The sequence below is a fragment of the Monodon monoceros genome, unplaced genomic scaffold (assembly GCF_005190385.1).
Source record: "Monodon monoceros isolate NGI ecotype Baffin Bay Population unplaced genomic scaffold, NGI_Narwhal_1 Super_Scaffold_8, whole genome shotgun sequence".
Lineage (NCBI taxonomy): Eukaryota > Metazoa > Chordata > Mammalia > Artiodactyla > Monodontidae > Monodon > Monodon monoceros.
This window is the reverse complement of record NW_021703785.1, coordinates 27915266-27943249: the sequence shown is the minus strand read 5'-3', so window position 1 is coordinate 27943249 and position 27984 is coordinate 27915266. Positions and strand designations below refer to the sequence as shown.

At 37.2% G+C, this 27984-nt stretch overlaps 1 protein-coding gene across 12 annotated transcripts in view; it reads left to right on the top strand.

The window, feature by feature from the left end:
• SCEL (sciellin) overlaps nucleotides 1-27984 on the top strand; it is a 254474-nt gene that overhangs the window by 189937 nt on the left and 36553 nt on the right. For all 12 annotated transcript variants that reach the window (XM_029210129.1, XM_029210127.1, XM_029210126.1 and 9 more), the window contains 5 exons: nucleotides 7819-7863; nucleotides 9286-9345; nucleotides 17301-17360; nucleotides 18533-18592; nucleotides 27016-27066. In XM_029210129.1, the coding sequence (XP_029065962.1) occupies nucleotides 7819-7863; nucleotides 9286-9345; nucleotides 17301-17360; nucleotides 18533-18592; nucleotides 27016-27066 (276 nt within the window). The remainder of the gene's footprint in view (nucleotides 1-7818; nucleotides 7864-9285; nucleotides 9346-17300; nucleotides 17361-18532; nucleotides 18593-27015; nucleotides 27067-27984) is intronic.

Here is a 27984-nt window from a genome sequence, read left to right as displayed (position 1 = left end):
TTGGTCTGTTTATATTTTCTATTTCTTCCTGGTTCAGTCTCGGAAAGTTGTGCGTTTCTAAGAATGTGTCCATTTCTTCCAGGTTGTCCATTTTATTGGCATATAGTTGCTTGTAATAATCTCTCATGATCTTTTGTATTTCTGCAGTGTCAGTTGTTACTTTTTCTTTTTCATTTCTAATTCTGTTGATTGAGTCTTCTCCCTTTTTTTTCTTGATGCATATGGCTGATGGTTTATCAATTTTGTTTATCTTCTCAAAGAACCAGCTTTTTAGTTTTATTGATCTTTGCTATCATTTTCTTCATTTCTTTTTCATTTATTTCTGATCTGATCTTTATGATTTCTTTCCTTCTGCTAACTTTGGATTTATTTTGTTCTTCTTTCTCTAATTGCTTTAGGTGTAAGGTTAGGTTATTTATTTGAGATGTTTCTTGTTTTTTGAAGTAGGATTGTATTGCTATAAACTTCCCTCATAGAACTGCTTTTGCTGCATCCCATAGGTTTTGGGTTGTCGCGTTTTCATTGTCATTTGTCTCTAGGTACTTTCTGATTTCCTCTTTGATTCCTTCAGTGATCTCTTGGTTATTTAGTAACGTATTGTTTAGCCTTCATGTGTTTGTGTTTTTTACTTTTTTTTCCCCCCTTAACTGATTTCTAGTCTCATAGCATTTTGGTCAGAAAGGATACTTGATACGATTTCAGTTCTGTTAAATTTACCAAGGCTTGATTGTGACCCAAGATATGATCTATCCTGGAGAATGATCCATGAGCACTTGAGAAGAAAGTGTATTCTGTTGTTTTTGAATGGGATGTCCTAAAAATATCAATTAAGTCCATCTTGTCTAATGTGTCATTTAAAGCTTGTGTTTCCTTATTTATTTTCATTTTGGATGATCTGTCCATTGGTGAAAGTGGGGTGTTAAAGTCCCCTACTATTATTGCATTACTGGCAATTTCCCCTTTTATGGCTGTTAGTCTTTGCCTTATGTATTGAGGTGCTCCTATGTTGGGTGCATAACTATTTACAATTGTTATATCTTCTTTTTGGATTGATGCCTTGATCATTATGTAGTATCCTTCTTTGTCTCTTATAATAGTATAGTCTATATTTTAAAGGTTTTTTTTGTCTGATAAGAGAATTGCTACTCTATCTTTCTTTTGATTTCCATTTGCATGGAATATCTTTTTCTATCCCCTCACTTTCAGTCTGTATGTGTCCCTACATCTGAAGTGAGTGTCTTGTAAACAGCATATATACAGGTCTTGTTTTTGCATCCATTCAGCCAGCCTATGTCTTTTGGTTGGAGCATTTATTCCATTTACCTTTAAGGCAATTATCGATATGTATGTTCCTATTACCATTTTCATAATTGTTTTGGGTTTGTTATTTTAGGTGTTTTCCTTCTCTTGTGTTTCCTGCCTAGAAAAGTTCCTTTAGTATTTGTTGTAAAGCTGGTTTGGTGCTGCTGAATTCTCTTAGCTTTTGCTTGTCTATAAAGGTTTTAATTTCTCAGTCAAATCTGAATGAGATCCTTGGTGGGTAGAGTAATCTTGATTTTAGGTTTTTCCCTTTCATCACTTTAAATATGTCCTGCCACACCCTTCTGGCTTGCAGATTTTCTGCTGAAAGATCAGCTGTTTACCTTATGGGGATTCCCTTGTATAATATTTGTTGTTTTTCCCTTGCTGCTTTTAGTATTTGTTCTTTGTATTTAATTTTTGATAATTTGATTAATATGTGCCTTGGTGTGTTTCTCCTTGGATTTATCCTGTATGGGACACTCTCCTCTTCCTGGACTTATTGACTACTTCCTTTCCCATATTATGGAAGTTTTCAACTATAATCTCTTCAAATATTTTCTCAGTCCCTTTCTTTTTCTCTTCTTCTTCTGGGACCCCTATAATTCAAATGCCGGTGTGTTTAATGTTCTGTCAGAGGTCTCTCAGACTGTCCTCAATTCTTTTCATTCTTTTTTCTTTATTCTGCTCTGCTGTAGTTATTTCCACTATTTTATCTTCCAGGTCACTTATCCGTTCCTCTGCCCCAGTTATTCTGCTATTGATTCCTTCCAGAGAATTTTTAATTTCATTTATTGTGTTGTTTCTCATTGTTTGTTTGCTCTTTAGTTCTTCTAGGTCCTTGTTAAATGTTTCTTGCATTTTCTCCCTCTATTTCCAAGATTTTGGATCATGTTTACTATCATTACTCTGAATTCTTTTTCAGGTAGACTGCCTATTTCCTCTCCATTTGTTTGGTCTGTTGGGTTTTTACCTTGCTCCTTCATCTGTTGTGTATTTCTCTGTCTTCTCATTTTGCTTAACTTACTGTGTTTTGGGTCTCCTTTATACAGGCTGCAGGTTCATAGTTCCCATTGTTTTTCATGTCTGCCCTCAGTGGGTAAGGTTGGTTCAGTGGGTTGTGTAGGATTCCTGGTGCAGGGGACTTGTGCCTGTGTTCTGGTGGATGAGGCTGGATCTTTTCTTTCTGGTGGGCAGGAACGTGTCCGGTGGTGTGTTTTGGGGTGTCTGTGAACTTAGTATGATTTTAAGCAGCCTCTCTGCTAACGGGTGGGGTTATTTTCCTGTCTTGCTAGTTGTTTGGCATGGGGCATCCAGCACTGGTTGTTGAGTGGAGCTGGGTCTTAGCATTGAGATGGAGGTCTCTGGGAGAACTCTCCCTGATTGATATTACATGGGGCCAGGAGGTCTCTGGTGGACCAATGTCCTGAACTCGGCTCTCCCACCTCAGAGGCTCAGGCCTGACATCCGGCCGGAGCATCAAGACCCTGTCAGCCACACAACTCAGAAGAAAAGGGAGAAAAAAAAAGAAAGAAAATAATTAAAAATTTTTTAAAAATTAATTATTAAAATAAAAAAAATTAAAAGTAATAAAAAAAGAAAAGAAATGAGCAACCAAACCAATAAACAATTCCATCAATGATAACGAGCACTAAAAAACTATATATATAAAAAAAAAGGACAGATAGAACCCTAGGACAAATGGTAAAAGAAAACCTATACAGAGAAAATCACACAAAGAAGCATACATATACACACTCACAAAAACAGAAAAAGGAAAAATATATATATTATATATATAAAATAAAGGAAGAGAGCAACCAAATCAATAAACAAATCTACCAATTATAGTAAGCATAAAAACAGAAAAAAATTAGATGAAGAAAGCAAACCCCAAGTCTACAGTTGCTCCCAATGTCCACCTTCTCAATTTGGGATGATTCGTTGTCTATTCAGGTATTCCACAGATGCAGGTACATCAGGTTGACTGTGGAGATTTAATCCACTGCTCCTAAGGCTGCTGGGAGAGATTTCCCTTTCTTTGTTTGCACAGCTCCTGGGGTTCAGGTTTGGATTTGGCCCCGCCTCTGCGTGCAGGTCGCCTGAGGGCATCTGTTCTTCGCTCAGACAGGACAGGGTTAAAGGAGCCGCTGATTCGGGGGCTCTGGCTCACTCAGGCCGGGGGGAGGGAGGGGTACGGAGTGCGGGGCGGGCCTGCGGCGGCAGAGGCCAGCATGACGTTGCACCAGTGTGAGGCGCGCCGTGCGTTCTTCCGGGGGAGTTGTCCCTGGATCCCAGGACTCTGGCAGTAGCGGGCTGCACAGGGTCCCGGGAGGGGAGGTGTGGGGAGTGACCTGTGCTTTCACACAGGCTTCTTAGTGGTGGCAGCAGCAGCCTTGGCGTCTCATGCCTGTCTCCGGGGTCCACACTGATCGCGGCGGCTCGCACCTGTCTCTGGAGCTCCTTTAAGCGGCGCTCTTAATCCCCTCTCCTCGCGCACCAGGAAACAAAGAGGCAAGAAAAGTCTCTTGCGTCTTCAGCAGGTCCAGATTTTTTCCCAGACTCCCTCCTGGCTAGCCGTGGTGCACTAGCCCCCTTCAGGCTGTGTTCACGCTGCCAACCCCAGTCCTCTCCCTGGGATCCGACTTCCGAAGCCCGAGCCTCAGCTCCCAGCCCCCGTCCGCCCCGTCGGGTGAGCAGACAAGCCTCTCAGGCTGGTGAGTGCTGGTCGGCACCGATCCTCTGTGTGGGAATCTTTCCGCTTTACCCTCAGCACCAATGTGGCTGCGCTCTCCTCCATGGTTCCGAAGCTTCCCGCCCCCCGCCCCCTCGCCCACCCTCCATGTCCACCAGTGAAGGGGCTTCCTAGTGTGTGGAAACCTTTCTCCTTCACAGCTTCCTCTCACTGGTGCAGGTCCCGTCCCTATCCTTTTGTCTCTGTTTTTTCTTTTGCCCTACCCAGGTACGTGGGGAGTTTCTTGTCTTTTGGGAGGTCCGAGGTCTTCTGCCAGCGTTCAGTAGGTGTTCTGTAGGAGTTGTTCCACATGTAGATGCATTTTTGATGTATATGTGGGGAGGAAGGTGATCTCCACATCTTACTCCTCCGCCATCTTAAAGGTCCCCCCCCAGAATCATTTTTGATTCTTTCATGTCTTGACCCCTTTGTGTAGTATTAGGCACATATGGATTAAATGTCTAAAATGCCCTGCACACCCCCACGACCTCACCCCAGTTCAGACCATCATTGGTTCCATCACAGGTTATCAGAATAGGTATCCAGATTGACTTACACTCCTCATCTCTCCCCCCAGTAGACCGTTACTACCCATCACTGCCAGAGTTTTCTTTCTACGATTCTGCTGGAAAAATCACTCCACCTGGCTCCCCATTGCCTGTTCAATTATGTATAACCTCATTCAATGCCTTTGATAACCTGCCTTCAACCTAACATTCCTTAGCAATTTCTGACTTCACCCTTACATTTATCCTACATGCAGTACCAAATTTAATCACTTCCTTTCTGTAGTTTCTGGAGCCTCTGCCTTTCTTTATACCATTCCATCCACATGGTGGCCTTTTCCAACCTCAAGGCCACCATATCCATCCATCCAAGTCCTACCCATTTTTCAAGATCCAGATCACATACCACCTCCTCTGTGAAGTCTTCCCTGAGTGATCCAGTGAGATGTGACTTCTGCCTCTCTAAGCTATTACAGCTCCATTATTCATATTATATAACAACTAGTCATATTTGGTATAGTTTTGTGGTATTTATGTAAATGTCTCATCTTTATTATCTCTTTAATCTCTTAGAGCAGATATTATGTCCTACCATCTGTCATCTGCAAAGTCTGACACAATGTTTTGTGCACAGTAGAAGTGTTTATATAGTAGATAATGGTAAAACAATGATAAGCAGTGAGAAAACCCTGAGTATAAACATTCCATAGTTTAAATCCTGTGGCTACAAAATTTTTCCTTGTTTAATGGAATTTAGCAGTGCTAAGAATGTTATTAAGGATTGCAGTCTCAGTCAAAGAACTGAAGAGAAGAAACAGAAGTGACACTTAGCTCTTTGCTGCAAACTCATGGACAAAGTAGTAGCTCTAGATCCAGACAGAGATAGTCGAAAGTATCCTGAATGTTTTCATTTCTTTGTTTTCTAAATGCCTAGATCTCTAATTTTATTTAATTATTTTTGTTTGAGGTAATATTTTATTTTTAATAGGGATTGGACAGTTTTTTGGACTGGATAGATTTTTGGTGGGTGTTTAAGGGAGAGATAGTTGAGCGATGCTGAAGGGCACTTATGGTTTGGTGCAAGTCCAACAAAAACAGTGAGAGCTGCAGTTAGTTTAACTTTCCTGTCCCCTCTCCCTCGCCAGGATGCACAAATTCCACAGCCAGATACATTCTTCATGGGGAGAAGCTGTTGCTTTGACGTGGGCCAGGGGAAATGTCTTTTGCATCAATAGCTGAGAATCGTTACTGTGGACTGTCTAGAGGGATGAGACATAGCTGTATTTATCTTAGTTGCTTTGTAATACTCCTTTGAAAAATGAACTCTTACTCCTATCTGACTAAGAGCATTTAATTTATTGTAAATGCAATGGTGAAATTTAATATCCAAAGCTTTCATCAATTTAAGGCCATTTTGAAAACTCAACTCCTTTGTTCAGAGTGCAGCCCCCATTTCACTTAATTTCCCACAGAGTGTCTTCTCATGATTTATGTTAATTTTCTCGTGGAAGCCCAAATCCTGATCTCATCATTGTGACTCACCAGTCAGAAAGGTCTAGGGCTAAAATTTACAGAGTTTGCTCTTTCCCTTGGGGACATGGAACAGATTTGTAGCCTCAGTGTTGGAAGGTAGAATTTCAAATAAGAAATGACAATGCAGCATTGTGTCAGGGCACTGGGTAGTGTTTGTCTCACACAAGGATAGAACGTTAATCCATTTTTTGTCAGGGTCAGCAACTTTCACATTTCTATATTTATTCTCAGCCTTCAGTTCTTCCATTGAATATGCAATACTACTTGAAACGATTCATCTCTGTGATGGCTGTTGATTGAATGAGTTTTTCAGATTCCTGAGAGAGCTGTTCCAGTAGTTATTCTGGTGATCTGCTATGCCAGGCATCTTCTAAGCACATTACTGACTCAACGACCATAGCTCTCTAAGGCTGAGCCAAAGTCTTGGTGCCTCTAAATTCAGTTTAAAAAATAAATATAATGAGCATTTTTAAATGAAAAAATTAATATTGACTGGAAACTGTTTACTATAATTGCCAAAATTAAATTGAGAGTTTATGACATGCCAGGTATAATCCTAATCACTTTCTATTCATTAATTTATTGGTTCTTTTCTGAGGTAGGTACAATTAGTATTCTTATTTTACAGATGAAAATAATTGAGGGAGCAAGAGGTTAGGTAACTCACCCAGAGTCACCAACTAATAACTACCTGACTAGAATCCAGGTATCCCTGACTTGGGAACCTGAATGTCTAACTACAAAGTTACTTGGCCTCATGGCCTCCTGGTCAACATCAATGATGACTTGAGAAGAAAGAGGAACATTCAGGAAGTGTGAAAAATATGTAAGGCTAGAGCAGGAAGAAGGGAAAACCAAGACTTGTGAACTGGAAAACTGGGTGGGGAAGGCAAGAGAAATGGGGGTGAAGTGGATGGATAGAAGGATTGAGAAGAGGATATATTGTGAGGAGCAAACAGGAATGAAAAACCACTGCGGCTGCCTTCCTTGGGGAGAAGGCTGAGCTCCTGTGGTTCTAAGGAATATTCCAGAATCCAGGGGGTTAGCTTAAACAAGTAGCTCCTGAAGAAGCAGTCAGTAGAGTCTTTACAGTTTTCAAGTATGGAAACAGGAGAGCAAGTGTACCTGAACTGGAATAAGGGAGAGTAGAGTTCAAGAGAGAAGCCAGACTTACTGATAAATGAGTGTTTTCCAACAGCTGCTTTGTGCAAGTACATTATGCAAAGATAGAATCTATAATTAGTCAACATACCTGTATTTGTTGATTCAAGTAAAACCTGTATTAAGCATCTACTGTGTGAAAAACCCCGTATTAAACACTGAAGAGGATCCAATATAAAATACATTTCAAAATTTTAAGTGGTGTGTGTGTGTGTCTGTGTGTGTGTGTGTGTGTGTGTGTGTCTCTATGTACACTAGTATCGGTAGAAGCAAGGACATTAACATGAGACAAGTGTATGATTACTATATTACAAAGTATAGCAACGTAGGTACCGTAAAGGAGATACAAAAATCCAAAACGCTGCAAGGCTTCCAAAACTGTAGGGGACTCTACTCAGTTAAAGGACTGGGAAAGATTTCTTGGCGAAAGGGGTGTTTGAGGAGAGCTTTGAAAGATAGAGAGGATTTTCGTGGATGATAAATGTGGGACATACGTTGAACTTCAGAGAACTCAGAAATAGTTGTTTTAAGCTGAATCTGCCCCAGGATTTTACTAATGTAAGATATTCTTTTCTCTCCCCAAAGTGAAGAATTAGATAATCTCATCAAAATGAACAAAAGCTTGAATAGGTAAGATTTTAAAACATCTATGTTTTCGCTTTATTACTGAATTTGCTTTGTTATTTTTCAGTATTTGAGCATGAGGACCCGTATACTGGGCTAATCAAAAGCATCCTACAAATCTTGAATAAAAAGCTTGCAGAAATCGTTTCATCATTGTTATAAATGGTTATTACAATTTAAAGACACTAATATTGAAGTGTCTTTGATTTTCACACACCAGTGTTTAGTAAGGCAGTTATAAAAATAACCACATTTCTCTTCCTGAAATGCTAATATATTAGTATGTAAACAATTTGGTTTGGTCACTGAATGCTTGTAGATGAACCACTACAAAAACCACTCATCTACTTAGTTAACATTATCTCCTTATTGTGAGTCATTTGTAATTGCATAACTTAAAGATCATATTAATTGAGGTTTGTGTTAGAGGTCTGTGCAATTTTAGTTCTCTCTCTGTTACTTGGCACACTAACATACAAAACGGGCAGGGACCAAAGTGAAGAAGAAACAAAGCAAATGTCCGTTTTCTTATCTATAAAGAAAGGAGGCATTAGATTAAGAATCAGACTTCATGGCCTACTGGGACCAGGCAGGGATAGATGAGTGAAGGGAGCTGGCTCTGTATCATAGAGGGAGTGCCCTGACCGGGAGAGCCCAGCTGTTTCTCAGCTCCAGCTGATGTTGCCACGTGAGAATTTGAGCCTAAAATTGCAGGACACTTTCAGGAGATCCTGAAACTCCAGGTGTCTACATGTCATGGCCAGCTTTGTAAATATTGGTCCACATAAGAAACAAAAACACTCCATGAACCCAAACAACACATCCATGAACCTATTACAGCTTGTAGATCCCCAGTCTGTATCTTTTCTTTTCTTTAAGGTCCACTGCAATTTAAATTTTGAGTCTAGGAAGATACCTGTTTGGAATAAAGTGATTTCAAGAATTGTAGCTCATCTTTCCTAGCCAGCTATTTTTCCTGTCTTAGGTATAAACTTATCTATGTTTTTATGAGTTAAGTATCCACTATTAGCACTGATGAGACTCTTTGTTCAATACATTTAAAGAAATAAGGGTATTGATGGTCTCTTTAGAGCAAATCTTAAGGCAGAGCCAACAGAGAAAATGTAAGTATGTCTGTCTCTAACCTCAAAATATTATCTCCCAGATTGCTTGTTTTATTCTTTCAGACATTATTAGCTGGAAGGGAGTTATGTCCTCTGGCATAAAAATGTACTAGCAGATGGGGCAGTGCACTCAGTATTGTAAATTTAGTTCGGACATGATTGCCCAGAAGGATTTCTGCTGCTCTATTCAGTAAGAGTAAATGAGCAATTCATGAAAAATTTTTACTGTATCTGACCTTTCAAGATACCACACAATTTTATTTCAATATGCAGTCTTTTATTTGAATTTCTTTGTGTTTTATAGACCCAAAAGCCTTGAAAATCTCATTGTTGTGAATACCCAGACAGACAAAGATGACAAAGGGTAAGATTTGATTGAGACTCATACAGGCTTCTTTGATTGAGTCCTAAACTGTATGCCATTTCCTGGGGGAGACCCCCTGCTCAAGACAAAAGTCAGACAGGCTGGTGGAAGAGGCACTTTATCAGGGTCAGGAGATGGGTGGGTGTCTTGGTACTGGCTCTGCCACCAACATCAATCTGGGTGACCCTGGACAAGTAGCTTAACCTCTGGAGACCTCTGTTTCCTCAGTCCATAAAATGAAGGGTATGATCTAGATGGTCTCTAAGTTCCCTTTTACATCTAAAAGTGAAAGAAATCAAACTGACCATTACAAGTAGTGAACAGTAGGCTGGTTTATGAACTAAATATGTTCACTATAGGACATATTGATATTGGGAGCATAGCCCCTCACCACTGAAGTCTTTCTAAGGGACTGAGGCATTTTTCAGTTGGAATCTTGATTGAGTCACTTCATATGTATATCACTCAGATATACTTGTAAACATCTCAAGGTCAAAAGCCATGCTTTTATTTATTTTGTATCATAAAAAAGATTAATTAATGATCAGTAACCATTAATTTAAAGAGCATTTAAAGAGGTTAACTTATAGTTTTAGACTGACACTGATATACTAGAAAATGAATTACTACTGACATTATTTTTCATGTTGAAAGAAATCAAACTTTTGACAGTTTCATTAAAGAAAATCCCAGAACAATCAAGAATGACAAAGGATAAAGATTTCTGAGGTCTCTACTGCTTTTTCTCCAGATTGGCTGTTTATCTTGTATTCAGTGTGTCATTAGATTTGCCTTTTCCTACCATGATGATTATTTCTATTGTCCTGGTTATCTTTAAAAACCATTGATCTGTGCCAAGCTGTGCACAGATGGGTATTCTAGCATTCCAAGTCAAACTCTGCAGTATGCCTTCTTAACCCTCTCTGATGTAGAACACAACAAAGTCTATATAACGAAAAGTGTGGGCAATCACAAACTCCATTCAGACACTGAACACTTATTACCAACATATTACTATAATGTGAATGTGCAAACATTATTACAGGTGATTTTTTTTTCCAAATGGGGAACAGATGAAGTGGAAAGCAGTCAGTTCTCTGTAAGTGGTTGTATGAGTTTTACACGAAAAGATGAGATTTCAGATTTTTTAAGAAATGAACTTTGGAAAATGAAATTTAACATCCTCTAGAAGGAATAAATAGCAGAATAACTGGGGCAGAGGAACAGATAAGTGACCTGGAAGATAAAATAGTGGAAATAACTACCACAGAGCAGAATAAAGAGAAAAGAATGAAAAGAATTGAGGACAGTCTCAGAGACCTCTGGGACAGCATTAAACGCACCAACATTCAAATTATAGGGATCCCAGAAGAAGAAAAGAAGAGAGGGACTGAGAAAATATTTAAAGACATTATAGTTGAAAACTTCCCTATTATGGGAAAGGAAATAGTCAATCAAATCCAGGAAGCACAGCGAGTCCCATACAGGATAAATCCAAAGAGGAACATGCCAACACACATATTAATCAAACTGTTAAAAATTAAATACAAAGAAAGAATATTAAAAGCAGCAAGGGAAAAACAACAAATAACATACAAGGGAATCCCCATAAGGTTAACAGCTGATCTTTCAGCAGAAACACCGCAAGCCAGAAGGGATTGGCAGGACATATTTAAAGTGATGAAAGGGAAAAAGCCTACAACCAAGATTACTCTACCGATCAAGGATCTCATTCAGATTCAATGGAGAAATTAAAACCTTCACAGACAAACAAAAGCTAAGAGAATTCACACCACCAAAGCAGCTTTACAACAAATACTAAAGGAACTTTTCTAGGCAGGAAACACAAGAGAAGGAAAACACCTAAAATAACAAACCCAAAACAATTATGAAAATGGTAATAGGAACATATTGATAATTACCTAAAATGTAAATGGTTTAAATGCTCCAACCAAAAGACATAGACTGGCTGAATGGATACAAAAACAAGACCCATATATATGCTGTCTACAAGAGACCCACTTCAGACCTAGGGACACATACAGACTAAAGAGGGGATGAAAATGATACTCCATGCAAATGGAAATCAAAAGAAAGCTGGAGTAGCAATTCTTATAGCAGGCAAAACAGACTTTAAAATAAAGACTATTACAAAAGACAAAGAAGGACACTACATAATGATCAAGGGATCAATCCAAGAAGAAGATATAACAATTGTTAATATTTATGCACCCAACATAGGAGCACCTCAATACATAAGGCAAATGCTAACAACCATAAAAGGGGAAATCAACAGTAACACAATCATAGTAGGGGACTTAACACCCTACTTTCACCAATGGACAGATCATCCAAAATGAAAATGAATAAGGAAACACAAGCTTTAAATGATGCATTAAACAAGATGGACTTAATTGATATTTATAGGACATTCCATCCAAAAACAACTGAATACACTTTCTTCTCAAGTGCTCATGGAACACTCTCCAGGATAGATCAAGCCTTGGTAAATTTAAAAAAACTGAAATCGTATCAAGTATCTTTCCTGACAACAATGCTATGAGACTAGATATCAATTACAGGAAAAAAAACTGTAAAAAAATGCAAACACATGGAGGCTAAACAATACACTACTTAATAACCAAGAGATCACTGAAGAAATCAAAGAGGAAATCCAAAAATACCTAGAAACAAATGACAATGAGAAAACAATGACCCAAAACCTATGGTATGCAGCAAAAGCAGTTCTATGAGGGAAGTTTATAGCAATACAATCCTACCTCAAAAAACAAGAAACATCTCAAATAAAAAACCTAACCTTACACCTAAAGCAATTAGAGAAAGAAGAACAAAAGAAAATGCAAAGTTAGCAGAAGGAAGGAAATCATAAAGATCAGATGAGAAATAAATAAAAAACAAATTAAGGAAATGATAGCAAAGATCAATAAAACTAAAAGCTGGTTCTTTGAGAAGATAAACAAAATTGATAAACCATTAACCAGACTCATCAACAAAAAAAGGGAGAAGACTCAAATCAACAGAATTAGAAATGAAAAAGAAAAAGTAACAACTGACACTGCAGAAATACAAAGGAACATGATAGATTACTACAAGCAACTATATGCCATAAAATGGACAACTTGGAAGAAATCAACAAATTCTTAGAAAAGCACAACCTTCCAAGACTGAACCAGGAAAATATAAAATATAAACAGACCAATCACAGCACTGAAATTGAGACTGTGATTAAAATTCTTCCAACAAAAAAAAGCCTAGGACCAGATGGTTTCACAGGCGAATTCTATCAAACATTTACAGAAGAGCTAACACCTATCCTTCTCAAACTCTTCCAAAATATAGCAGAGGGAGGAACACTCCCAAACTCATTCTACGAGCACACCATCACCCTGATACCAAGACCAGAAAATGATTTTACAAAAAAAAGAAAACTACAGGCCAATATCACTGATGAGCATAGATGCAAAAATCCTCAACAAAATACTAGCAAACAGAATCCAACAGCACATTAAAAGGATCATACACCATGATCAAGTGGGGTTTATTCCAGGAATGCAAGAATTCTTCAACATACGGAAATCAATAAATGTGATGCGCCATATTAACAAATTGAAGGAGAAAAGCCATATGATCATCTCAATAGATGCAGAGAAAGCTTTTGACAAAATTCAACACCCATTTATCATAAAAACCCTCCAGAAAGTAGGCATAGAGGGAACTTACCTCAACATAATGAAGGCCATATATGACAAACCCACAGCCAACATTGTTCTCAATGGTAAAAGAATGAAACCATTTCCACTAAGATCAGGAATAAGACAAGGTTGCCCACTCTCACCACTCTTATTCAACATAGTTTTGGAAGTTTTAGCCATAACAATCAGAGAAGAAAAAATAATAAAAAGGAATCCAAATCAGGAAAGAAGAAGTAAAACTGTCACTGTTTGCAGATGACATGATACTTTAGATAGAGAATTGTAAAGATGCTGCCAGAAAAACTACTAGAGCTAATCAATGAATTTGGTAAAGTAGCAGGATACAAATTTAATGCACAGAAATCTCTTTCATTCCTATACACTAATGATGAAAAATCTGAAAGAGAAATTAAGGAAACACTCCCATTTACCACTGCAACAAAAAAGAATAAAATACCTAGGAATAAACCTACCTAAGGAGACCAAAGACCTGTATGTAGAAAACTATAAGACTCTGATGAAAGAAATTAAAGATGATACAAACAGATGGAGAGATATACCATGTTCTTGGATTGGAAGAATCAACATTGTGAAAATGACTATACCACCCAAAGCAATCTACAGATGCAATGCAATCCCTATCAAACTACCAATGGCAGTTTTCACAGAACTAGAACAAAAAATTTCACAATGTGTATGGAAACAAAAAAGACTCCGAATAGCCAAAGCAATCTTGAGAAAGAAAAACAGAGCTGGAGGAATCAGGCTCCCTGACTTCAGACTATAATGCAAAGCTACAGTAATGAAGACAGTATAGTACTGGCACAAAAACAGAAAGATAGATCAATGGAACAGGATAGAAGGCCCAGAGATAAACCCACGCACATATGGTCACCTTATCTTTAATAAAGGAGGCAAGTGTATGCAGTGGAGAAAAGACAGCCTCTTCAATAAGTGGTGCAGGGAAAACTGGACAGCTACATGTAAAAGGATGAAATTAGAACACACCGTACACAAAAATAAACTCAAAATGGATTAAAAATCTAAATTTAAGGCCAGACACTATCAAAATCTCAGAGGAAAACACAGGCAGAACACTCTATGACATAAACCACAGCAAGATCCTTTTTGACCCACCTCCTAGAGAAATGGAAATAAAAACAAAAATAAACAAATGGGACTTAATGAAACTTAAAAGCTTTTGCAAAGCAAAGGAAACTATAAACAAGATGAAGAGACAGCCCTCAGAATGGGAGAAAATATTTGCAAATGAAGCTACGGACAAAGGATTAATCTCCAAAATATACAAGTAGCTCATGCAGCTCAGTATCTAAAAAACAAACCACCCAATCCAAAATTGGGCAGAAGACCTAAATAGACATTTCTCCAAAGAAGATATACAGATTGCCAACAAACTCATGAAAGGATGCTCAGCATCACTAATCATTAGAGAAATGCAAATCAAAACTATAATGAGGTATCACCTCACACCAGTCAGAATGGGCATCATCACAAAATCTACAAACAATAAATGCTGGAGAGGGTGTGGAGAAAAGGGAGCCCTCTTGCACTGTTGGTGAGAATGTAAATTGATACAGCCATTATGGAGAACAGTATGGAGGTTCCTTAAAAAATTAAAAATAGAACTACCATATGACCCAGCAATCCCACTACTGGACATATATCTTGAGAAAACCATAATTGAAAAAGAGACATGTACTACAATATTAATTGCAGCTCTATTTACAATAGCCAGGACATGGAAATAACCTAAGTGTTCACTGACAGATGAATGGATAAAGAAGATGTGGCATATATATACAATGGGACATTACTCGGCCATAAAAAGAAATGAAATTGAGTTATTTGTAATGAGGTGGATGGACCTAGAGTCTGTCATACAGAGTGAAGTAAGTCAGAAAGAGAAAAATAAATATCGTATGCTAACACATATAAATGGAATCTAAAAAGAAAACAAAAAAATGATTGTGAAGAACCTAGGGACAGGACAGGAATATAAACGCAGACGTAGAGAATGGACTTGAGGACACGGGGATGGGGAAGGGTAAGGTGGGATGAAGTGAGAGAGTGGCATGGATTTATATATACTAACAAATGTAAAGTAGATAGCTAGTGGGAAGCAGCTGCATAGTACAGGGAGATTAGCTCTGTGCTTTGTGACCACCTAGAGGGGTGGGATAGGGAGGGTGGGAGGGAGACGCAAGAGGGAGGAGATATGGGGAAATATGTATATGTACAGGATTCACTTTGTTATAAAGCAGAAACTAACACACCATTGTAAAGCTGTTATACTCCAATAAAGATGTTAAAAATAATATTAATTAATTAATTAAAAGATAAATAAATAACTGAAGTTTGGAAAGTTCCATACAAGTGGTGGAAATTAGGAAAAGTGGGATGAACAACACAAGTCAATCGTGTGGGCTAGGAAGGAGGAGAAAAGAGAAGGGGTTTGTAAGCTGGTATAACTTGATAGCAGCTGGGCTTTGATGCAGAAAAGATGAGTCTGTTTGGTGTGGTAGGGAGAGCCCACAGTTTCTTTTCCTTCTTCCCTGCCTGTCTCCCTTCCTTCTTCCTTACGCAGAAAGAACCTCAAATGTCAGCAGTCTTATCACAGTGAAAGACAGAGACAGATGAAAATGGCATTGAACCGGGGGATTTAGAGAGATTAGCTTTCATATTCCCTAATTGTTTTAAGCTATTGGCGTGTGAAAGTTTTATTGGTTGTGGTCAAGTCACATAAAGTACTGGTGTCATCAAAGAGTTATTTCTACCTTTCCCAGGTTACTTTTTATTTAAAATGACTTGTCTAAATCTTCAGAATGTTTAGATTTAAAATGTTGATCATCTGATTTCCACCCTTGATGTGAATGATTTTCATGTTTAAGGAAGACAATATCTCAACACATGTATTAAAGTTAGTTTCTCACCAACCCACCCTCAAAGGACAAAGAAAGCAAAAGCTGAGATGTGGGGGGGAACGTCTACGTTTAAATTGATTTAATCATAACCGAGTAATGGTTGGGTCCTCACTGTAGGATAGTTAGCATATCAGCATTTGGCATGAGAAGAGCCACTTGAATTAAATATTTCTAAAGACTTCTGATGTTTCAGGTACTGATAATGTCTTACTGCTGTTGTGAAAAATCTGTTGAATCTCTCTTTCTCTCTCCGTTGCTGTGCTCTCCCTGCCCCCTCAAATGTTATAAAGAAACCAAGGCCTTATTAAAGTTAAGGTCTTATTAAAGTTAATCAAAGGACTGACAAAAACAAGAAAGGGTAAGTAAAGCGCCTAACATAATGGGGCTCTTTTTCATGTTAGATTTTTTACACCTTGTTGGAAACGGGAGTGTTATACTTTACTCTGTCACAGTTGAACTGTTGCACTTTGGGGCCTATCAGAGATAGTAGTCAAAACATATGATGAATCCTGTTTCCATAAGACCACATGCTTGAGTTGCACTGAAGTAAGTGCAGGAAAACTTACTGCATAATCTCTTATTCTATATTTTCTTAAATAATTTAAAAATGAGACAAAATTTCTATTTAAATTAAGAAATAGAAAGGACAGAATTGCAAAGTGAGAGGTGTGTTGGCGAAGATTTTATAAACTGATTTAAACCAAGTACTACTGTGGAAATTAAAATAGACAAGCTAAGGGATAATTATATTGAAGTTTCTCTGGTCAGTTGGCCCTGGAAACATCTGACATCCTTTCAGGGACATTCTTATTTATATGGTTTTCAGAAAAAATTGAATGCAAGTTAATTGACATAAGGTCTCCATGTTTTTTCCAAAGAATCCAAGATCTCAAAACAGTTATCAAAGCAAATGCTAGGACAGATCAGACTAGCAGAGGGTGAGAACTGCTTTGATGTTTCTAAATCTTGCTTATTTTCTACTGGGTTAATTATGTGATCTTCTCAGTATACTGAAGGGGGTCACATCTTTGAGTTTGGCTTCTCTCTTCTGTGTCTGAACTCTACTGCCCTGAGCTTTACTTTGGATAGTCTATCTAAATTTAACTTTACCTAGAGCCCAATAGAATCCTAGAGATTAACTTAACTATATTATTGATAGGTAACTTTTGTAACGAAAATGAATTTAATACCAGTATAATAATCTTCTCCAAAAGCTTGAATTAATCATCAATAATATGGAATGTGTATATAAAAAAATACTGTGGGAATACTTTGAAACTGATCTAATTTTTTTTTTAAGAGGTGAAGACCTTGATAATGTTATCAAAGTGAATCCCAAAGAAAGTGAAAACACCACTGGGTAAGACTGATTAGTATCTTTAAATCTGATTTCTGCAAGTGACAATAAGATAAAATGATTTGGCATTTTAACTTTAGAAATGTGTTTTACTGGCATGGAATTGGATAATAATGATAGGCCACATGACCTTTCCTCCTTGCTCCCAATAAAATTGCTTATTTTTGAAGAATTGCTCCAATGTTTAATAGTAAGTTGCCTTTTCTCCCAGATTTTGATTTGGTTTTAGGGGTGAGTTACTGAATTGAATTTCTTTGGATCTAAAGAAAGCACAATCTTGACAATATTTTAAAAGTGGATCTCCAAAATGACAAAGATAGCCAAGAGTGAGTGTTGACTAAAACTACTGAAAATCAACTTCTTTGAGCATGGTGGTCTCAGAAGGCAGCCCAGGGGAGGGGCTGGGCAGATACACACACTGGGAGGAAGAACATCCCACCACTTCTCTTCTTCAGGGCTATGTTGACAAAGCAGCAGTACTCAATCACGATACCTCTGCCATCCTCCACTGCCCCCTTTGGGTTCGGGCTATGCCCCTTTTGGTATTACTCAGTTCATTTTAATGGAGGTGACATGTGTCTCCCCAAGAAGTGTCATTAATTTTCCTACCATGTAAGGTATTTTTTCTTGCTCTTATAATTCACCATAATCTAATTATATTTTAAAAGGGGGAATGGTTGCGTTTCTATGAAAACATATATTTTTTAAATTATTTTTCATATTGTTAAACTATTATCATCTTTTACATTATTCTTATTATTTAAAAACAGAATAGGCAATTATATCTGATTTGTTAGATGGAAATTTACATTCTATCTGGATCCAGTATAGAACTTTATCTAACTCAACATTACTTCAGTGCCACCCATCTGGGGTGTTCTAACAAGATGCATCTGAGGGCAAAGCTGATTTTGTTAAATAACAAGTTTCACGTATACTTATGCATTTTGAGAATGAAACAAAAACATCATATGTTTCTTGTTGGTAAATTAGGAAACTTAAATGGTCTTCAGCTCAAGAAGTAAGAGAAGAATTTTCATTTGCATTTAGAGCTTTAAAAATTACATTGATAGAGAATGTGTATACTTACCACTTCTTAATTTTGTCAATCATTGTTCACTTGATCAGTGTTTTATTTTAATGACATTCATTAAAACTCATTTCCTTATTCAAAGGAAAGAAGACCTCAATGGGCTTATTAAAGAGAATCCTGAAACAAATAAAAATATCAAGGGGTAAGTAATTTAAAGCTTTTTATTTCTCCTTTGGCATTTATAAACACATTGGAATTCTGAGTGCTTGCATTCAGGAGAGCAAATTGAAATTCAAACCGAACTGAACTCTTTTTTTCCACATATGTCATATTAAGCAATTCTATATGAGTGATACACAGAAGTGACCTCTTGCATTTTATTCTCAGGTGACATTTGCTATAAGGTAGATTTTGAGAAATTAAATGAGAATTTGACTACCCTCCTCTACTATTTATTTCTTTGTGTGTAAGTGTATGTGTGTGTGTGTGTGTGTGTGAGTCTGTATGTGTATGTGCATGTGTAAATAGTATGTTACGTATAAATGTGTTTATATATTAGTGTATATGTATAAGTGTGTTGGTATAAGTGTATGTGTGTGTATTAATCAGGGTTCTCCAGAGAAACAGAACAATAGAATAGAGAGAGAGAGAGAGAGAGAGAAAGAGATTTATTATAAGGAATTGGCACATGCCCTTCTGGAGGCTGAGAAGTCTCAAGACCCATCGTTGGCAAGCTGGAGGCCCAAGAGAGACAATAGTAGTTCCAGTTCAAGTTTGAAGGCCTGAGGACCAAGAGAGCCCATGGTTAAGTTCCAGTCCAAGGGCAAGAGAACAAGGTCTTAGGTCAAGCAGTCAGGCAGGCAAAGTCTCTTCTTAACTCAGCATTTGGTTCTATTCAGTCTTTCAGCTGCTTGGCTATGGCCCACCCATGTTAGGGATGGCCATCTGCTTTACTCAGTCTACAGATTCACATGTTAATCTCATCCCAAAACACTCACAGACACACCTGGAATAATATTTGACCAAATATCTGGGCACTCTGTGGCCCAGTCAAACTGACACATGAAATTAACCATCACAATGCATATATATATATATATATATATATATATATATATATATATATATATAAACATATGTGTGTATGTATAAGTAGTGTGTGTGTATGTGTATGTGTATGTTTGCATAAATAGCATATATAAGCAAGTCTATGTCTGTGGGAGTGTAAGTAGTGTGTGTGGATGTGTTTATGTACAAACTGTGTGTGTACATGTGTACTGTGTTTGTGTGTAGTGTGGGTATGTATATATAGTGCAGTGTATGTTTAAAGATGAAGAGCTTAACAAAGTGTACCTTGTAAACGAATCACCCTACCCATGAATTGTCAAGTAAATCTGGAAAGCTTATGTCCTCTTGCTTCTTTTCTTACTTTTTAAAAAACAGATGGAACATATCTGAAACTGAGCTTGTTGACGTGTTGCTGAAAAGTATACCAAATAATTCCATGTGGTTTCTTTTGAACTCCTTTCCATTCCATTCACTCAGTACGTGTTATTATGCATTGGTTCTAAAATGTGTCACTGATGCCTGCAGGCCCTGTCAGCAGAGCCTGGCTGGCTGAAAGCTGGTGTGTGCTGTCAGGCCGTCCTGTTCTCAGCAGCAGTGTGGTTGCAGGCCCAGTGACCCTATGAGTTGCAGACGTGTACAGTTTTGCAACCGACAGACTGAGAAGAGAGCACTGACTTCCTTGGTTACCTGGGTATTTCAGGGAGGTAAATTGAGGTTGGGAGCAGGGAGTCTAAAAGACCCGGGTTCAAATTCTGGCTCTGTCACTTGCTCGCTGTGTCCCCATGCTTCAGTTTACTCACCTACAAAATAGGGATCATAATACTGTCATGCCTGGCACATAGTAGATACAAATAGTTTTAGCAATGATAAAGATTCACATGAATTGTGTTTTCTTAAATTTAGATTCTGTTCAAATATTTAACTTACTTTGACTCTCCAAGAAAAATTCATGTTCTTCCTTTCTAATTTTTATTAAAAAGAGTATTTCAAATCATCACCTATTGTTTTTCATAGGTTGGGGTGTGCGTGTGTGTGCCTATGTGTACACATGTGTATACACACATGCAAATGTGTGCATTCATATGTGTATGCTTGTGTGTGCATTCATGTGTGTATGCCTACATGTGTGAGTGCATACGGGTGTGTGTCTGTGCAAACAAGTGAAAATGTGTGTTTGATTGTGTACATGTGTACACATGCTTGTGTGTGCCTAAATATATGTGTGAGTATATACGTGTGCTTTTGTGTGTATATGAGTACCTATGTTCATGGTTGTGTATGCTTCCTGGGACCTTTTAGGGACAGTAGTCATCTTTTTTTTTTTTCCTTTACCAAGCATAATTAAATTCTGTAGATCTCTTAAAAGTAAAATAAGATCGTCTCCCTCCCTTATAAAAAACTTTCAATGTTCTTTTATTTCAGGTAGAATAAAGTTCTAAACTTTAGTGATGGCCTTTCACATGTTCAGTAAAGTCCAGCCAAACTGATCTTTTTTCTATTCCAGGCTCACTTCTGCCTTAACACTTCTGTGTATGCTATTCCCACTTTGGGAAGCTCTATTCCCATATTGTCACCTTCTCAAAGAGATCGTTTCTGACCTTTGAATATAATTAAGTCACCACCCCCTCCTTCAACCCCAGCATTGCAGGCACCAGGCACTCTTTTTTACTTTCTTCATAGCATATATTATTATCTGGAAATGTGGCATTCATTTACACATTTGATTGCATATTGCCTGCCACTCGTCAAGTTAGAATGGAAGCTTCTTGAGGGCTAAGCCCGTCTGTATTGTTCACAGCTATCCCATAACTTGGGGCCCATAGTAGGCTTTCCATAACTATTTGTGGATTGAAAGAATGCATAAATATTGAAGACATATACACTATGAGGCATTGCTTCCCACAGTTGAGCTCAAAATATTATTTTACATTACTACATTAAATAGCACACTCTTCTTTATTGACTATATGAACTTTAAAATTTAGGAAACCTTATACTGATATGTGCCCTATTTAATATATTTAAAGAGATCAAGGTCTTGACAACACAACCAACACAAATATTACAAGGGAGGAGTTGCAGTGCTTAATGTTATGGAGTTTCTTTTTGAGTACTCAAATCTAGAAGCAGAATCCTGGGAATTTTTTTTCTCAGTCACTAGCATTCAAATTCCACATATTCCATTCAGGCAACAAGGGGTTAAAAAAATCAGCAAAGGGTATTGGTGTAGAATAGTTGTCTCTTTCAGGGTTAATAATTTCATTATTTGCATGAAAAAGGATCAAATTTTTTATTGCTGCTTTTAGCAGGGATGTACACATTCTCAGACATCTGCATACAAGTAAAAACTTGAGTCAACGTCTAGCTGCTTCCAAATATCTATACCTTTGATGTTGCACTGACGCAACCTCAGAGATTTCATGATCAATCTTAGCAGGGCCACAGGGCATGGGGATCCAGAGTGTAAAAGTGCCTTCTGTGGACGTTCTTTACCCATGTGGTATCCTCTGTAGATCAGAGGCACTTTGGCTGGCACTGTGAATGTGGAAAACACATGTAGAAGCAATAGGAAAAGCAAAATTCCATTAAAATCAGAAGCAGATATACTAAAGGGTAATCATAAATTACTGATGTGTTTTCACTGACTACATGGAGTTTTATATTATAGTAAATATAGCTTACATTTCAGAACTTTATAGATTTTAATCTTCCTATTATTTGTTGCCAACACAACCAGTCAAAATTTGTAGTTTTAACACACAGTTATAAGTACCAGCAGCAGATACCAGATTTGTATATCATGGACTTTAACAAATTGGTATACTTATCTAAATCCAGTGTTTAAATAGAAAATCTGCTAATGAATGTCAATTTTACAAAACTTCTCCAAAGTTCAGAAGTTCCACAGCATGTTGGAAGTTGATAGGTAGAGTTGTGTCTTGTGGAATGTTCCATGAAATGTGTATACAGGCTATTACAAAATATGTTTAGTGCACCTGGAAAAGGCTAAGAGCATAGCATTCAATGAATCAAAATAGAGTCCTAGTTCAGTATTTGCTAGTGGCCCTAATGGCTTCAAGATTAAAATATTGTCTCACTGAGTCTCAATGTGTTTCAGAGATATATAAATCCCTACATACTTCTGCATACCTTTAACAATCTTCAGCTCTTTGGCATGATCTCAGTGAGTGTTTATACAGTTCCTGAGTTTTAATGAATAGTTTTATCATCTTGGTTCTAGTCTATCATTAACCTCATCACGTTTTCTATGCTTTAAAGGGGCCAGAGCCTTGACAATCTCATCAAAGTGACCCCTGAAGTAAACAGAAGTAACCCAGGGTGAGGATTATATCATATCTTTCTTCCTTCCCATCAATTTGTGCATCAAATTCTGCATCAATTTGTGGCTCTCATTAGAGAAGCTATGCTGAAAAATCTGTGGAGTCAGAAAGTCTGAGCTCCATTACTTACTGGCTGGGTGCCTTGGAGCAAGTCCCTCGAACACTGAGCTGAGGCTTCTTTAGTTATAAAATGAGGATCATAATGTCTGTTCCACCTTTGTCATTTGATTATTAAGGATCAAGTGCAATAATGGATATAAAATCACTTTAAAGCAAAAAGGCACTACAAATGGAAATTATTAACAAAATATAGTTTAATTATAGCTATAGGATTATGTAGAATACTGAAAAGGGCTGGCCAGGTGAGAGTTTTTGGCAAATAGTTCCAGAATTGATCTTTTTAACTCAATCTTGCCCTAATTTTATGGTTTTATTTTGACTGTAAATGGGAAACTGAGCTAGTATACCAATGATTTGTATGGAGGTCAAAATTTTTACTCTTTTTTTTTTTTTTTTTTTTTTGCGGTACGCGGGCCTCTCACTGTTGTGTCCTCTCCCGTTGTGGAGCACAGGCTCCGGACGCGCAGGCTCAGCAGCCATGGCTCACGAGCCCAGCCGCTCCGCGGTACGTGGGATATTCCCGGACCGGGGCATGAACCCGTGTCCCCTGCATCGGCAGGCGGACTCTCAACCACTGCGCCACCAGGGAAGCCCAAAAATGTTTACTCTTTTAAATGAAGGGCATAGACTGGCATTGATTTCTCTCAAAACCTAATCGCAAAATTCATCTTGAGTACATATATCCTTCAAAGTACTTAGTTGACTTAATTCCATTTTTACTTATTATGTTTTTGTTTGCTTTTTTGTTTAAAGTTCCAAAGACCTCAGTAACCTCATCAAAGTGAACCCAAGAACAGGAAAAAGTGTGCAAGGGCAAGATTGAATACACACCTCTTTTTTTGTTTCACATTAACCAATGCTTAAAAACGTTATTAAATCATCATTTCAGCAGACTGACACTGCTATAGTATCAATGTATCAATGGTAGTTCAAGAAAAACCATGGAACCCCCATGACCTTTTTTGGGTTTTGTTTGTTTGTTTGTTTGTTTTGCGGTACGCGGGCCTCTCACTGTTGTGGCCTCTCGCGTTGCGGAGCACAGGCTCCGGACGCGCAGGCTCAGCGGCCACAGCTCACGGGCCCAGCCGCTCCGCGGCATGTGGGATCCTCCCGGACCGGGGCACGAACCCGTGTCCCCTGCATCAGCAGGCGGACTCTCAACCACTGTGCCACCAGGGAAGCCCTGCTTATTAATTTTTTAACACTATTTCATTGGACTGATGTGAGGATTAAATCATATAAATCACGTAAATCACTTAGAACAGTGCCTGGCACATCATGAATTTTCTGAAACCATTAATTATTATTTATTATTTCTATGCAGTTATAGTTAGGTCCAAATATATATTTTCAGAGTCAACACTGAAAAACTCCAACCCCTTGAGATGATCTCTATTTTAATAAATATTTTATAGTAAAATATTTCTATAATAAAAATGTTTCTCCATTTTAATAAATATTTGAAACCACTTGATGTAAGTTGACCATTTCTCTGATCATTTCTTCCATGTTTTAAAGGGGCCAAAGTCTTGACAATCTCATCAAAGTGGCTCCAGAAATAAACAGAACTAACCAAGGGTGAGGTTTATGGAACTTCTTTCTCCATTTTCTTCTATTCAACCTCGAAAATATGATAAAACTCATTGTCCCATCACAGAGACAGCCAATAATGGGACCCAAAATCAATACCTCTATGTCAGAAACCTAGTCTTCAAGTCCTTATTCAGGGCTCCCTGGTTGTGGATATTTGTGGAGGAATTCCTTAAAATATGGGAATAATCTCTTATCAGTGTGGGATTTGTGTTCCATGTTTGGGATTTCCTCAAAATGAATCGATTTTCCTCCTGGGATGAAATATCTTCCCCATACAATTTCTTAGACATAAGCAGCCTAAGAGAAGGTCTTCATGTGAAGAAAATTCTCCTTCCTTTATCCTTCATCATTTTTTGCCTCTTCTCTTATGTTTACACTCAAACAATTCCTAAAGTTGGGAGGTTATTTTTTAAAATTATACTTAGTTTATTGAAATAATAAAGAATACAAAGAATGACATTTGTCTTTTATAGAGAGAATTTTCTTTAAGGTACATCATGTTGAGTAAACAGATGTAAAAAAAATCACGAATCTATAAATATATATTGTTATGCTAGTTTGAATGCGAGCTAAATATAAAAGATACCAAGGTATATATTTCCTTTCTGACAGATATTCTATCTTACTTGGTGTATAGGAATTCTATTTTTACAGTAGGTAGATATCATATAAAATTTATTAGACTAGATCAGGAGTCAGAAACTTTTGCTTAAAGAGCTAGGTAGTAAATATTTCAGGTTTGGGGGACCAAAACAGTCTCTATTTTAACTAGTCAACTAGCAACCATTGATAATACATTGTAAAGGAATGGGCATGGCTGTGTTCCAATAAAACTTTACTTATATAACAAGACTACAGGCTGAATTTAGCCTGAGGACCATAGTTTGCTGACTCCTGGACTAAACAGTATTTCATGTGGGTGAGTGAAGAGGATCAACTCTGAATGTACTTGGAACAGCTTCTGAAACAAAGCCTCCCTTGCATATCTTGTTTTATTCACTTTATGGTTGGACCAAAGATTTTATCATTCTTTTATCTGATTATTTAGTGCTAAATTGTCCTTAGATTTTGTTCACTAAATAAGAACATAACGCATTGCCACTGTCTGAGGGTCAGGTACTGAATCCAGAGACCATGTAATACTTCATGTTACAGATAAAAGAGTCAATGAAAGACAGCTATCCCTTGTCCCTCTTCCAAGATGACTTAGTATGTAAAGTGAAGATGGCCTTAATGATGTGACCTTTCCTGTGCAGTGTGTGAGCCTCGTTTCAGTCCCCACCCTCTGCCATGTATTGCATTAGGTCATGTGTCCATCTCTTCTACTTGGTAGTGAAATTTTTGAGTTCAGAGAATACTTATTAGCTGTATAATCTTGGACACATCGTTTAAACTCCTTTAATCCTCAGCTTCTTTATCTGTAAAGTGGGGATTGTAAGAATTACCTTCTTCATGAATTACCAGAAAAATTATATGCTAGCAAGCTTATGAAGCACTTATTCCTCAAGTACTTATTAGATATTATCTATTGGTATTATTATTACTGTTACTGTTTTTCTTCATTGTTGGATCCTCATTGCACCACTCAATGCTTAGTTCAAAGAAGATACCAAAGAAATTATCTGTTAGGTTGGATTTTATGAAATTGTGACATTCAATAATTTTTGATCCACAAGAGGACAATTTCATATAGTTCAATATAATAGAATGCAATAATTTACATGGAAGGATTTGTACATGATAAAATTAGTTTATAGGTTAATCCTAAAGATTAGTTCAGGGATATAAGCCTTTCTAGTCTTTTTTCTTTTCAGGATGTATAACAAATTGTCCAATAATAAGGTATATCAAATTAGGCATCTTGTTCAGGCCTTCTGGTGTTAGAGTTGGTATGAAGGCCCAGTACGATAACAGAAATGTCTCTTTAGAGCTATTATTGCCTATTTGTTTAGAATAAAAGCAAGTTATATAATCTGAAGTCTTCCCTGTTCTGACTTAGCATTGCATGAAGCATGATTCTGAACTGATTAATATCTTGGAGTAGCCTGAATATTACATATTAATATTATGTATATTACCTCCATACCTTAGAATCAGGAAATAGCCTCTTTTTTAAAAAATCCCAGGTTTTTGTTTTGTTTTGTTTCAAGGGGAGGGAAGCACGGAACACGTGCAAATGACCAACAGCTTAAATTTTTCTCTTGTTCATTACAATCTTCAAAAATATTCTTGGAAAACAAGGAGTTTACGAGCAATTTAAATTTGAGGTTGTCTTAAAAGAAATAAGAATAAAACTAAATTAAATTTTCATATATATGTAGTTGTGTAAGAAATGAATTGATAGTAGCCACCTGCTTTTACAGAGGGCTAAAAAAAGAACTCAAGATGAAGTTTTGAATTAACAACAATCACTTGATTCAATATTAAGTTTGAAAAAAATGTACAAATTGTAATTGATTTGACTTGATTTTACCCCCTTATTGAAATTTACAACATTTTTTAGGAACCAGGATCTGAACCATCTTATCAAAGTGACTCCCTCAGCAAATAAAAGGTAAGCTTATTAAGATTATTGAAGACTCGTGAGCAAGTCTTCAATTTATGCCCCAGAATAAGATTATTTGGCTAAGGACATTTGAAAGGGGACATGAAAAAAATGAGAACAAATTGATTTGTTGTGTGTAATAATGGTAGATAGATTTTTTCTTTTATTGTGTTGCTTCAATTTATTACATTATAATATTGTTCAAATTGTAATACTGAAGCAAATTCTGTTTAATGACTATTTGAGAAATTCACTGGACACAGCAGTAGCGTAAGTAGGTTATTACTGCAAGTTTATAGTAAATAAACTATAAGTTCATAAAACTGAATAAACCAAAGAATATTGGCTTTCTTCTCTCTCACAAACCCAAGGATTAATAAAAATTAAATGACTCTTCAGAAAATTGGTGACATAACATTCTAATACTTGATTAGAATATTTCTACATGATTTTGATTATACTCCTGTCTTCTTGAAAAGTTAAGACCCATCATTCACTGGAGCAAAAGTTAAGAAAAACGTGACAGAGTAACTCCAAGCTACCTCTCAAGATTATTATGATGATAATGGTGAAAAGCATTGTGCAGATGTAAGGAATTATTGTGAATAGAGAGAGGAAGGATGTTAGCAGAAGGGAGCATGTGGTTTGGGGTCCAGCTATGGTTTCAATCCTAGTTCACCCTCAGTCATTTCTTAGGTATCTGGCCCAAAGAGGGTCTTAATTTCTATGAAACTCAATTTATTTATAAAGAGAGAATGGTAATATTTAACTCAGTTGTTTTGAGGATTTAAAAAAGATAACTAATATAACTAATATATATAAAGTAGAAACTCGGTAAATTTATCACTTTTTGTCTAGGATCCCATGGAATGATTCACAAGCATCAGAAGAAACAATGCCAGCCATTGTTTCCGATTTCCAACTGAA